The sequence below is a fragment of the Anarhichas minor genome, unplaced genomic scaffold (genome assembly GCF_050575085.1).
Source record: "Anarhichas minor isolate MPS153535 unplaced genomic scaffold, ASM5057508v1 ptg000026l, whole genome shotgun sequence".
NCBI classification, from domain to species: Eukaryota; Metazoa; Chordata; class Actinopteri; order Perciformes; family Anarhichadidae; genus Anarhichas; species Anarhichas minor.
This window is the reverse complement of record NW_027466472.1, coordinates 13,177,495-13,192,211: the sequence shown is the minus strand read 5'-3', so window position 1 is coordinate 13,192,211 and position 14,717 is coordinate 13,177,495. Positions and strand designations below refer to the sequence as shown.

General features: G+C 42.7%; 1 protein-coding gene across 1 annotated transcript in view; it reads left to right on the top strand.

The window, feature by feature from the left end:
* The first annotated feature begins 2,372 nt into the window (after positions 1-2,372).
* The window catches only part of LOC142959402 (roundabout homolog 2), a 43,288-nt gene continuing 30,943 nt past the window's right edge, over positions 2,373-14,717 (top strand). Inside the window, exons 1-2 of the mRNA XM_076100654.1 lie at positions 2,373-2,563; positions 11,490-11,816. Coding sequence (XP_075956769.1) covers positions 2,509-2,563; positions 11,490-11,816 — 382 coding nt within the window. The 5' untranslated portion in view covers positions 2,373-2,508. The remainder of the gene's footprint in view (positions 2,564-11,489; positions 11,817-14,717) is intronic.

Here is a 14,717-nt window from a genome sequence, read left to right as displayed (position 1 = left end):
TGTCCACAGTAAGGAGGCCGGAGGCCGGGCACCAGAGGCCAGATTGTGGAGGGAGGAGTTGGGTGTGAATCGACAGCTGCTTGATAAATCAGAGAGTGGATGCTAAACAGCAGGACCGCACTGATCTGGAGTGGCGAGGATGCAGAGCGACTGTCAGCATGCACGCTCTCCATCATCGTCGTCAGCAGCCGAGATGATGGTGACGACGATGATGAGACTGGGAAAGCGATGATGGCTGTGTGGAGCTGTCGATGGCCGTCGTCAGCACTTTAGAGCGTCAGGTTATTTTTTCAACCTCACACATTTGCCTTGGCTGAGAAAAAGAAAAAGAAGATGATCTCACAGGCGAGCATGTGGAATATGCACCCCTTGTGTACTGCAACTTATTGCTTATCTTATACTATGAATGTTCATACAACAACATAATAATCATGCTCGAGACTAAGTGGAAAGAAGAATACATATCACACTCGCATCCTCTAGGTCTGTTAGGAAAAGGAAACATCTTGGGATGATGTGATGAGCAGTGTTGAAAGAGTTACTAGATTATGCAAGAGTGTTATGCTGTAAAAACACAAAACATCTACAGGAACAATATGTTCTCCCAGCAGCCACGAAGAAGGTAATCGCAAGAAAACACCGATTCTTGTGGCTGGATAATGTTGAAGAGAGATATGATACGAAAAGCCTCACACATGATCTGAGAATTCAGAAAATTTAGCAAAAATAAGCTGCTTGTGAAGGAAAAGAACACAACTAAATAATATAATATACAGTCTGAATAATGAGACATAAAGAAGAGATATGTTCTCTCACACTGTTTACCTCACTGACACTATGTTGGTCTTCCTTTTGATTCAACATTATATGCAAACAAACAAAAAAGAATTTACAGATATAAACTGAAGAGTGTAGCTACAAAAAAATAATTAAAAAAGAACTAGCACCTTGTATGCAAGCCATAGCTGCCATTAGTGTAAGTGCTCCAGAAAGAAAAGCCCTACATAAGTGCAGTCAATTTACTATGATTCAGGGTTCTTTCCAAGGACTACACAGTATCCCTTTTACACTCCGTTGACGTTGTTTGGAATCAGGAGTTTTGCTAAAACTAAATATTTAAGACATCCAATACCTAAAGCTTGAGTTACTTCAACTGTAAACCCAACATTTTAACCTCTGAATCAGTGCTTTCTCAACCTTCTTGGCTTGTGGCCACTTAAAGTGATACCAACTTGTGACCCCTTGTCACAGTTTATAGTTTTGAGGCAAAAAAACATTCAGTATTCAAGCCATTTTATTAAGTTTATTAAGTTAAAACTTTGCCGTAAAGTCAAGATAAAATAATTTCTGAGCGACTAATTCCTTGTTGCTAAAAGTTGCAGATTGATTAATGACTGGACATCATAGTATTGCCTGAAATTGGTTTGGAAGACTAGCTTACATAAGAACACATCATTTTTTTGTTTTACGGGAAGAAAAGATGGTTAGATTTTGATACAAAAATACAAAGAAATAGATGTTTTGTTTGTTTTTTGTTATAGGTGCACAATATGACCATGGATGTGATCTTAAATATTTTAAAAGGCATTTTCATTCATCTTGACTTTAAGGAAGTTTTGATTTATGTTTATAAATACAATTTCCCAAAAGCTAAACCATGAAATCTATTCTATTCACGATACCTCTCAAATCCAAAGCTCATTCTATATATAACTTAAATAATAACCCTGACCCAGAAATAACTCTCCCTTTTTCGGATCTCATTCCACTGGGAGGACTTTTTCCTCATTTAGCTCGAGATTTGCCACACACGCTGACACACAAGCGCGCGTGCACATGCACACACACACACACACACACACACACACACACACACACGCACACACACGCACACGGCGCAGATGTCGTCGCTGTCTCTTTAAAACACTCACTCGAGGTTGGCGTGGATTTGTTGCGGAGGAGAGCAGGCAGTGCGGACGGAGCTCAGCTCGGCATGTGCAGCGCTTCATTTTCCCTCACACTGAAGCCGCAACCTGCAACTCTGCCCGGATCAGAGCAGACAGAGGGAGAGAGAGGGGAATTGTTTTATTTATGACCGGTCTAAATATAGTTAAACCTCTCTTTTTTTTGTTTGTTTTCAGCAGCAGCAGGGCATCTTCGAAATAAGTCGTGTGCATGTGTGTGTGTGTGTGTGTGTGTGTGTGTGTGTGACCATGCGGGGATGAAGAAGTGCTGCTGCTGAGTTTTGTTATTAGGTTTCTCCGGGGCGGTGCTGCTGCTGCTGCTGCTGCTGCTGTCATGGCTCTCTGGGAGTGACATGAAAGTTTTTTTGGGGGGATGATTTCACCCGCTTGAATAATCCAGTTGAGAGTCAGACTCCTTACACGGTGCAGTCTTACCTGGTTTTGGTATTTTAAAATAATCTGGGTGGTTTTTTTTCCTGTCTGGAGGTTTGATTTAATTGATAGTGGACTGTCAAGAGGCTGCAGACTCGGGGAGAGTGTGGAGATGAACTTTGGGAATTTACTTCTTGTGACTGTCTCATTCATCACCATCGCATCAGGTAAGATAGTATGTATTTTAAAGGTGCCACCCTCTCTCCCTCCCCCCCCCCCCCCCCCCCCCCACACACACACACACACACACACACACACACACGCACACACAGCCCATATGGCGTGACTGCCTCCTCGTGTATTTGACTTGTCGTGTTTTCTGTCCCTCCAGATGGATGTAAATGTTGTGTTTAGCTGGGTTTCCAAAACACCGGAGTGGGAACATCCTCCCAGCAAAAATGAATTGTAAAATGGAAATGTCACACATGCATTCATTTGTAATATTTAAATGCCAAGAAGATTCACATTTTCCCAGAGTGGCCCCCCGGAGCACCGAGGGTGGTCACGCTGGGAGCCCATCAGGCAGCAGGAGAGGTCAAAGGAGGCTCGTCTGTGGCCAAAGTGAAACCATTTAACTGTCACTTTTAGTTCAGCTGTGAGAACATAAACTCTCAGGGAGTGTCATAGTCTGACAAGCCTCCACCTCCCCCAAAAAATTGGTTTTGAGGACGCACACATATGATTATAAAATGCTTTTAAAAGCTCATTTTGATTACCTTAGAGAAAGAGATTATATTTTTTTAACCATTGCTCTGATAACAGATTACATTTCTGAGCCTTCATCTAAACCACAAATAAAAGCAGGGCTCAGAAAAACAATTTATAAGAGTGCAGATGTTTTTGTGAATAGTTGATGCAACTCTTGACAGTTTGTTGTGTATTAAAGGTCTGAATGGCATATATTTTTTTAAACCAACACATATATCCACCACGTGGCACCTTTACTACACATCCAGCTGCATTAGCAGCATTCATTTGAGTCATGTTCTGCTGCCACTCGCAAATGCAAGTCCAATATTCACTCTCTTTTAGCTTATTTTGGTCTCCAACAACTCCCGAGGAGAAGTATTTCTCTCTTTAGCTACTAAATTCTCCACTATGTTCACCTGCTAGTCGCTAACTTTTGCCTGTCTGCTCTTTGATTCTGAGCAGGTAGTCAACAGTGATATTTTAGTGCATTTTAAAGGAAAACATCTGCTGAAAGCAGCGCTGATAAAAGCAGGTACAGTGAACCAAAACAATGAGCTTAAAGATGCTAAAATGGTTTGTAGAGCTGAGGGGAACTGCAGAGATAGACAATATTGATTATAGCAGCTTAAAAGAATTGTGACAGTTGAAACTTGCTAGTCTTCTCTTGTCGACAAACTGTGTGTTTCTACATTCCCTTAAATATACCCGTGGCATTTCAGTACTGCAATTCATTGTCACTTATTAACGTTATTATTATCTATCTGAAATGAGATAATAACAGCTGATGTATCAGTCCGGCTCTGTTCTACATCTTCTTCAGTGATACTATTAATCCCCTGTGACTCCTCTTGTCACTCGCTCTGCTTCACTATTATAAACCGGGTGCAACCTCTCAACATTAAAAGTACTTTTCAACACCCACACCATCTGCCTACATCCATTAATGTGGAGTGGGTATTTTCTCTCATTCCCACCTCTATTATGCTGCACATACCCATAGGGTGATGTGTATTTTCATAAAAATACTTGAGGGAAGAGGATTCAAACAGGCTTCGTGACCTCTGCGAGGGCTGTTTTGTAATAGATACCACACTGGTAGATCTTTGTCCCCGTTTTTTTTCTTTTGTTTTCATATTAAAGCAATAAGGAATGTGAGAGTTATAGCGAGACATGTTTGTGCCGGTTCAGCCAATAACTTCTTCTCTGTTGGTCTGGAGATGTGCGGTGGGGGTTTAGTTTGTGTTCTCTCAATCCTATGTGTGGTCCAGAGCTAAGACAACAACAATCTCCTTCACAAATTGCACTCGATTCAACACAGCAGCTCTCTCTCTCTCGCACACAAACCAAAACCTCAATTATGTCTGCATCAGTGTCGACCCTAATGCCTCTCATTGAAATGTCAGTTATCTTGTATTCAGACTCGGCTTGTTGGCGTGCTCGGCGTGGAACTAATCAATGCTAAGCAACCCGTAGCTGTTGATTTATGTCCAGTCCGTCCTCCTGCTCATTACTTAGTGACAAATACGGCTGAGGGCTGACTAAAGCCTCTCAAAGTCCCTCTTGACGAAACGACCGTGAATGATGAAACCACTATGTACCTCATGCTTGAGTCATTTCGCCGGATGTTGATGATGCTCCACTTCTGGTACAGTCGCCGATGACATCATTTAGAGATTAGATTACGGCCGAGGAGGACAGTTGCCAAACAAAAGGCTCAAAAAGCCCAGACTGCTGCCAGAAGAAAATCAAACCTGACGTCTCCGCTTTGAAATTCAGCTTGCTGTGGCACGTTATCGCCCCACCGCAGAGATTACTTGGCAATGTCACAAGAACTCCTTGAGTGTTTTTCGGCCTTTTTAAGTATGTAAATGAATTGAAATTGAAAAAGACACAAGTAAATCTCAGCAGACAGCCACCAGCCCCACAGATAAGCTGCCGGCCTTCTGCTCCTGTCTCACTTTAACTTGTAAAGTTAGTCTGCCAATAGGCCGTTGTGTTTTCCACCAGATATTAAGCAGTGAGCTCAGACAGGTCCAGCTTCTTGTATGCGTTTCGCTCTGAGCCTGGCTGTCGCTGAAAGGCACCGAGATCTGAATCAAAAGGGAGACGTGCCCTCCGCGGCTTTGTTGTTTTCACACATTAGCGTGGCAGCAGTACGCTTCTTCCTCTGGGGAGGATCCAAGGTTGATATTTCGAAAATACTAACTAATGAAAGCGCCCCTCGTTATGTAACTCCAACGCTAGGAGCCAAGAAACGCCGAATATAGCCTGAATCAACAGGGTTTTCAAGACATGATCTTGATCCCCCCCCCCCACAGCACTTACCCCGCTAACTGTGTGTGTTAGATGAGGCAGAAATGTATAGACGCCGGGAGCAACCATATGGGCGTGTGTCTGAGTTTGCAATTAGGACAATTCCAGTAGCTTGTCAATCAGAGCTGCGCTCTTCACTAATGGGCATCATTTGACCGCGGTTGGTTGCTTGTTTTGGATCGCTTAAGTGAATCAATTCTCACAGATCACAAGCAACCATGACAATTACTACATCTAATCACCCTTACACACGTGATCAGATCACAATGAGTTAGGTTGTATAAAGTTCATGTAGAAAACAACGCCATACGTACAGTACAGTATATCGGATATAAGCTCTCAGAAGACGCCAATCAGTGAACGCCAGCTTCCTGGGTTACATCCAAATCAAAGTAACTGTAGTCAATATTTGTATTAAAGCAATGTATTTATGGGGCTTTATTGTGAGTTTCAGCTCATTGTTTAGTTGTCCACAACTCTACCATTTTTGGTTCACTCTCACCTCTCTCATAGTGTTTTTGGCCAAAACAGGAAGCTGTTTTCAGCAAAATAAAAGCTCTAAAACCCCACCGTACACTAAGTGTTCAGCACCAAACAGCAGACAGACAAATTAGCAACTAGCTGGTAAACAGAGAGGAGCATTTATCAGCTAAAGATGAGTCCAAATGAATGATAATGTTGCTCCTCATAATGCCGGCTGTTTGCTAACAGGTGATGTCAGTGCTGTTGTTTTCACAACTTGTTTCAAACCTGCCTTCAAGTAGCCAAAAAAACACACAAAAAACAATAATGCATATTTAAAGCCAATGAGCTCTTCAAATACAAAAAAAATGAGATACAGAGCTCCTCCAGTTGTGAACAAACACGGTAAATGTTCCAGTATTATAGAAAGTAGCTTTACGTCACGCAATGTGGCTCTCAAATCAGTCCCATATTACACAATGTAGCCTATAGTCTAAAGCCTATAGTCTTCTAAAGAAGAGGAATTTGAAAAACTAATAACCACAAGATTCTAAAGTAATTCACGTCAACAAAGAAAATGTACAAGAAATACAAATTTGAGTTGTTCTTGATATCAACAAGAGTAATATGTCCTTCACTGAAATGTAAACAAAGCCCTTATCTACACAAAAGGCCGATACCAGCAGGCTACCGAGGGAGGCGAGGATTGGAGGGCCAGTAAACATCGGAAGAGGCCTCACCCATAACAACATGGGGCTAAAAATGTTGGATCTGAATTTACTATATTCCTCCACGAGAAGCTCCTGTGCCCCTCGTCCTGACACGGTCATACGTCCTCAGGATAGCCTTGAGACCGCACAAGATAACCTTGCTCGACACCCCGGGCACCCTCATTCGCAAAAGTCCTTCTTTGACGACAGCTGAAGGTTGCCTGCTTTTCCCTCTAATGGATTCTCTTGACTCTCTTTTGCCGCTCGCGCTGAACGTCTGTGAGGTTCCTAGAAGTTCAGATGTGTTTAAAAGGCTTTTATTGATTCGTCCTCTCTGACAGGGTTTCAGAACTACCGGGGCTTTAACACTGATTTGTTTTGTGTCATAACATTCAAAGGAAGCCTTTTGAATCAATACCTGTTGAGTTGGACATTTTGCCTCCTGTTTGGTAAACATTGTTGCGCTGATCTCCTGTGTGTTTTTTAACACACCCAGCTGTATTTGTTCATTGTGAAGTGCTACTTTTGTGTTTTATTTGCTGCTGAGCAACAACTAAAAGCAGTCATACATGACTCCAGTCTCTTATTCTGATGCCTCCAAAATAATACTTTCATGAAGTTGAATGTGCAGCAAATTGAAAATATTCTCCCGCTGTAATTTGCTGCAACAAATTGATCAAAGCTGTGAATTTTAGGATTGGGAAACATTTTTTCCTGTGTTTATGTAACTTGCTCTGAGGCGATGTCCTTCTACTTCTGCTTGTTCATCTCTTGTAAACATGAAAGTCATTTCACACCAGAATGCCCCAGATTAATATTTTTCACGCAAACCAAATCGCACTCTAAATTACCATAGGCGCTGGGATATCTCCGAGGACCCACTGCCAGCGCTAATGGGCCGTGTTTATGATCTGACTCAAAACATACCTTCACAGAGGTCCCCATTAACGCCCGTGATGTTTCTTTTTTGCTAAAAGGTGCTTTCAACCGATGCACCACAATCTTCCTGTCACGAAGCAAGCGCGTTGTGAAAATGTTCTTTCTTACAAAGAAAATGGCTGACGTGTTCAAGGCGGCGCAGACTTTTCACTGATTGCACACTTGTCACAGGAGCAGGTTGTTGCTTGTCACTTTGGCCACCTGAAGCTGTTTGCTATTCTTTTTCTTTTTCTAGAGTACATTTGCCCTGTAACACACGATGGCACCCCAGTGATAGTGTTGCGTTATAGCCTTAGCTCTTGTTAGTACCCACTAATCAATATTTATAATCCCCTATCCTGATTTGTCAGTGAAAAAATGTGTTTCTGATGCACTTTTCATTCTCATATTGGACTGGAGTGCAGAGTTGGAGGGGGCGTTAAAATCCCTTTCGACATCTTTTGAAGGCGTCTCATTCAAATACACACTCGGTACAACGAATACACAAGTATTTGTCACGGTGACATTCCTGCCATTCAAACGAACTGAAAGCAAGCAGAACTTCACAGTATGTGCTAACACACCGAGCACAAGGACAGCTGGACCTCATTAAGCTGGAGAGAAAACATTGCAAAACAGAGAGCCTCGACTACAGCCGCGGTATTTGTATAGTAAAAGGAGGAAAATGACCCATTGTTAATAGTTAATGGTGTTGTTAATGGCAGATTGATGGTTTTATTATAGTTGGTTGGAACGGTCAGGTACTTATCAGAGGAATCAATGACAACAAGAGACAACAAATAAAGATTATAATTTAAATGCATTAGAAGTTGAACCTAAATCAGTTGTCTCAAGAGAGAGCCATTTGAGTGTTTTATAGGATCACACAGTGATAAGTAAAGACAAAACTCCTATCTACAAACGGTTAAATAATTCAAATAATTAATGCATGAAATCTCATTGAGATCAACACACAAACACAGCCACACTAATTAGAATACTCACATACTTTATTAAAAACATGAGCAAGTAAAACTTTAAAATCCCTCAGAGGAATGGGTGTTCGTTCCTCTTACGTTACATTAAAGCTGCACTGATCATTTCTTCATGAACGATGGATGTGGCATGAGAAGGGACGTTCCACAGTGATCTGCAGGACTCTGCACTCCCCCTCACTCCACTCTACGGAGAGGTTTGGTGTCTTTCAGCTTATTGTCTTGGTTTTCATGGTCCACGTCTTAACTGTTTTGGTTCAGCCTCACAGCTCTCATCCAGCTGAAAACGGCTTGAAACGATAATCCTTGAGATTTCAGTCCTAATTGATTTGGCGACACCCTAATTACTGGTGGTTACATCAGTCCCAGAACACTAGGGACAGCAAAACAAACTATGGCCATTTCATTGAAGACGTCAGTCAATAATTGTCCTTTTTCCATCATTCAGTGAGCAACTGTGATCTGATTTCATGCTGCACAAGGCATGAGTCTGGGGACAGCGAAAATGAAGGTTGTCGGTGACCATCGCTGAAAAGTTAGAGGTGTGCCGCCTGTCGCCCGCAGCGCTTCATCTAACAGCTCACTGTGGTTGCTCCCTTTTTCTTCCATGACTCCCCGAAATATTTCAAACTGATCTGCTGTCAAAAATGACGAAAATTGCCGCCGTCTTGTTTTGGAGACGCGAGGTAACACAACCACTGTTGTGTTACTTCATTCAGCGACATAGTGACTTAGTAGACATTTATTTTAATGAAGATCTTTAAAATGATTACTTTAAGTAACCCACTCCATGCTGCCTGTTAAGCACCAAACGGTCGACACAGTTAGCGACCTCATAGTGGAGCATTTAGCAGCTAAAGAGCCAGATATTTCCCTCAGGAGTTGGTGGAGACCAACAACAGAGCTTCATTAGTCAGGTGGACAGCAATATGAGTCTAAATTAATGATAATCTTGCTCCATAACTGCTGGACGTGTAAATATAAAACTGTAATTATGATCATTTGTTAGCTGACAACCACTTAAAGGGGCATTCCACTGATTTAAGACATGATTATCACTTTACTTCCTGTGAGTAGTGCTACTCAGCCTGACAACAGCTGTATAATGTCTTGTGTGGCTTTGAAGGAGCTTTGCCAAGTGTGAGGAAATAACCCTCATGATGTCTTAGTGATGTCACCTTGGCTTGCAAGGTTATTTTATTGTCATGGTACTAAAGAGTTGCACTACAAAATGCAGATTGTAGTCCCATTTTGCTGCATAATGAAACTGATTTACAACAGATTTGTATGTGGATTACACAATTAAGTGCATTAAGTTGCATTATGGGAAGTGTAGAATCCAGTGTTTGCTGCTCAACATCATTGCCTCAGTTGTAGTACCAGATATCTCGGACTTAGCCGCATGGATTTAGATACAAACTTCATGGAAATGCAGCATTAAACTGCTGTAAGTAATCTCTTAAGAAGTCCACTCTCTCGCAGTATTTGTGTTTGTGATAAAATCCAGTTATGATGGAAGACGGAGAGTTCAGAGTGATGTAACTGTGTCACATGAGCTGGGATTTGAAACCGCCTGCGAATCCTTTTTGCGTGCTTTAGACCACGGTTCACCACCAGGACATCACTCAGCTGTGGAGACGATTCTCCAAAGTCAAAACAAATTGTCTGTGGACAAACACAGTCAGATGTGTCACTATGTACTCCTCACACATACCATACAGATGTGATAGAATATAATCTAAAGGGAAGTACATTATAATATCTTTAAGGATTAGCAGTACAGGCCTAGCATGAAATGATTTACACGAGTTCTCTTTTTGTGAACAAACTGGAGGTGCTACGGCACATTTTAATGGCTCGATTAGTATTCATCCGGCATTAGTGTTTTGAGCTGTCCTGGTGTGTGACCCTGGGGTCTTTAGCTGAGAGCGCTCAGATCGCTCTTTAGATGTTTACCTCAGGTTTGTGCCATGATGGCGGCTCCTGGCCCCCGCGTGGATCAAATCGGTTCATGAAAAGACATAAATCAGCTTACAGCTGAAAAGTGAGGGTTTATCCTGATGCCTCAGATTTAAGTATAATGTAAGCGAGGCATGTGCAACAACATGTGTGTCATTGGGTTACTCCTCACTGCTCCTCTCTGACGATAATGAGGGATTTCATGCAGTTTAGATTATGTGCTGAAATGCTTCCGACGGAGCAGCACAATAATCAGTGGCACAGTGACCATTTCGTTTTCTTTTTTTCAGAGCGAGGGAGAGACCATCTGTTCTTAAAAGCAGCGGCATTTTGAATTATTCATTTCTCCAACTGTAACACACAGACATTTGGTCTTCATCTAAAAGCTCACCTTAGGATGTGAAGCGGTGTGCCTCTCTCTCGCAGCTAAGGGAAGGCAGTAATGGATGCCCAGAGAGTTATCTACATCTCGTTCTCTCAACATCGTTCTCCCATTAAAGGCATAGAACTGCTCGACTTATTGTCAGCCTATCAACAACTATCGTCTCCACCTCAGCAACAATCCTGATTGACAGAGATTGCCCATTACCATATCACATGGCTGATTGAATCCTCTGTACAGGCAGAGTCTTCTGTGAAAATACTCTGTTATATAGGTATATATACATAAATATATAGGTATTCTCTTACGGCAATGTGGAGTTACTGTGTTTTGCTATTTGCAGAATATAGCAAGAACAAATAGACATCAAATGATCTGAAAAGCACAGGTTCAAAGGTCTTTTTTTTAATTGAAAATGTGATGTCTTCATCTGAATTCAGAGTTGACCTTCAAAGAGAGATTACCCATGATTTGATGCTTCGCTACACACACATTTATCCAACACAAAGCCGGTGTCTTTGTCCAGCAACCTCTTAGGGAAGGTATTTTTCCCTTTTGAAATGGCTATGTTGCTGTCTGTTCTGTCACAAAGAGATTGTATGTTTTCATGAATGGCAGGTGGCCAGATGGATAGATAACATCTGCCCTCATCTCCTCTTCACAGGGTCCCGGGCACGGTTTGAAGACAGCGCACCTCGGATTGTGGAGGACCCCTCGGATTTGGTCGTCTCCAAGGGGGAGCCTGCCACCCTCAACTGCAAGGCAGAGGGCAGACCCGCTCCCAGTATAGAGTGGTATAAGGATGGCGAGCGCGTGGAGACAGACAAAGATGACCCCCGGTCTCACCGCATGCTCCTGCCCAGCGGCTCGCTCTTCTTCCTGCGCATCGTGCACGGACGCCGGAGCAAACCAGACGAGGGCGTCTACACCTGTGTGGCTCGCAACTACCTGGGAGAGGCCATTAGTCGTAATGCTTCACTGGATGTTGCCAGTAAGCCTCTACATTATTGATCATAGTCCTTAACGTGTGTTTGTGTTGATGTGTGTGCGTGTACTAGTATACAGATGCTTCACAGTGGTGTCCCAGATCTTTTCGCAGCCGTCTGGCAGCTTTATGGAGGTCCACTAGAGATTTGGCCGCGCTTAAGAATAATGATATGAAACAACCAGACTGCGGGAAGCAACTCCTAAGAAGATGGTGGTGTCGGTTAAGATAAATTCAGTAATAAGTAATAGTCTGTGGATTTGTTCCTAATTTTAGACTAGTGAGACAATTATATATTTTGTCTTTAGCCCCTAAGTGTGTATTTCCAGCTTGAAATCTAAACATGTTTTATGCATTATCAAGTTAACTACTGATTTAGCACGTCATACATTCAATCATTAAGATGATTTAAATGAATGTGTGGTATGCAGATTCTAAATACAGGAAATATGTAGACTATCAATGGTATAGGCATTGAATAAATCAGGAATCGGTAGCAGGAGAGAGAAAGCTGGATCGGTTCACATCTAATTCAACTCACCGCCTCCGTAGCAAAGATTTGGGAAATACAGCCACTGGCAAGATCGACATCAATTGGATGTTTTAGGAGCGCGAGCTTCCTAAAACATTCAAAACACTTCAATTCAACAGAAAAACCATGACCTCAAACGCTTGTCTTTGTGTCATCCGTTATGCTATGCAACTCACTACTACTTTCTGTGTTTACTGTCGGTCAGGCTAAACAACAAGTTTTTGAAGTGATTTCTGTTCATCTGAAGTGTTTTGGAAAGCTGTGGGAGGCTTGTGCTTCTGGTCTTGATCTGAGTCCCCAAAATCTCTACAGTGGAGGTGATGAATAACATATTATTATGGACAAACGTATGAGGATAACACCCAGGTTGTGAACGTTCATGGCCACATCCAAGTAATGCTGCACGTATGCTTCAGTTCATACAATCAACTTTCACGGAAAAGCTCTTCGTCCTTTTGCCTATAAAATGTCCAAAATTATGTCTGATCAATATTCCGAAACCCAAAGATATTCAGTTAACTGTCATATGTCAAATAAAGGCAGCACATCATCACATTTGAGTAACTGGAACCAGTGAAATTGTGGCGTTTTCGCTTGATCGTGTCTACAGACAACAAACTGCTAGTCGTATTGAGAACTGTAACACAGCTGTTGCCCTTCTCTATGACAGGCAGATAATCACCAAATCACCTGCAAGGTCTCTCCGTGTGCATCAACAGGATCATGTGTGTGAGCATGCATGTACAGCTGTGTGTTTCTTCGAGTGTTTGCTGCTGCTGCTGAGTGCAGCAGGGGAGGGTGAGCTTTCTGTTATTGTGGTGAAAGTGCACTGAAGTAAAATGCTCCCACTAGGAGCCGTGTCTTATTATTTTCCCTCCTCGGTCGAGGACACGTACCATTGTCTTTCTTCCCTCCTAATTGTGCCAGTGTGGCTCAGCCTCGGGCTGAACTGCAGCTTCTCTTTGGCGTGAGGAAATGGATTACTCACTAGGTTGATTAGGGAAAGAACCATAACAGATTAGCGAGGTCGAACTGTCCTCCTTAAAAAAAAAAACACACAAAACAGCAATTTGAGCACAGTCGTATCTTCCACCATATTGAGGCTTCCTTGCTGGCGAGGGTGTGCAAGTGCTCATGGCGAGCTGACCTCATATGTAGCTCGCATCCAATAATAGGGATATACAGATATACTGTATATCGGGAACCATGTGCGGATGCAACTCATGCAAATATCCAAGCTGGGAGAAGATATGATGCGTGTACTGTCATACTGCCTCCTTTAAATCGCTGATAATGAAATTTAGTGTTGTGTGCAGCTGGAGATTACAGTGCAGTCATATTGGTAAAGGGATGATTCACCTGCAGGCACTGAGTGACTAACGGTATTAATAAGTGCCTGTTTTTGCTGCTAATCTCGTTGCCTCCGGCTGGAGAGGGCATATGCCAAGGCAGCATGGTGGTGGTCTCAGACTCCCCCCTCCCCACTGCGTGAGGTTGTGCTGACTGTGGGGTAAATTGTGACCCAATTAGCTCTGGCAGGGAGGTCGGGGGGGGCAGTGTTAATGAGAGGCCAGTTTTTAAGCTGGTGGTCTTGCAGAAATGTGTGTGTGTGTGTGTGTGTGGGTGTGTGCGCGAGGCAGCAGTCTGAGGGACAACAGGTGGGAGGAGGAAGAGCTCAAAACTCCCACTGAGCAGTAATTAATACCGATGCATCTGTTCGACTGTTAGTTAGGAGTGCTGACACAAACCTGGCTTTAACCACATTAGTTACACATTAATTGTCAGCGAATGGTGCATAATGAATTGTGCTGCATGACGAAAACTTCTCTCTGCAGTGCACTTGCAGATTTCACACTTCACTCGCTCAAGCCCGTGTATGTCTTAGCCACAGGATAACGACTTTTCACTGAACTGGCGGCTGCGAGACTTAGTGAAGCTATGTGCAGAAAAGGGTGTTATGGGTAATGACAGATTGCAAATGGATCGCGGATGAGCCAGTGCAGCCACCTCCCAAATCTCAACAACTAGTAGTGCGGACCTATATGCCAATCAAGCTGCTTGGTTGATCCACATCGTGGGGATACGTTTTCTGTATTAACTCTTGCAGGGTTTGGGCGTACATTTCAGCAAAGTGCCAGAGCAGAGAAAAATTAATTCCTCTTTAAGGCTCTTAATATCGTTGCAGAAATGTTTTCACCGATGTAGTTGTTTGTTTACACTGAAATCCATTCCTCCAGCCTCCCAAACTGTGTTTTTTTTTCTGCTTCTTTAAAACAAAACAGAAAGGGGGCAGAAACAGTAGTGGTGTATATTTCAAAATCGTGAATGTGAATGTCTCCCAGTCTCAGCGAAGAGACAGCCACATGGTGCGGCAG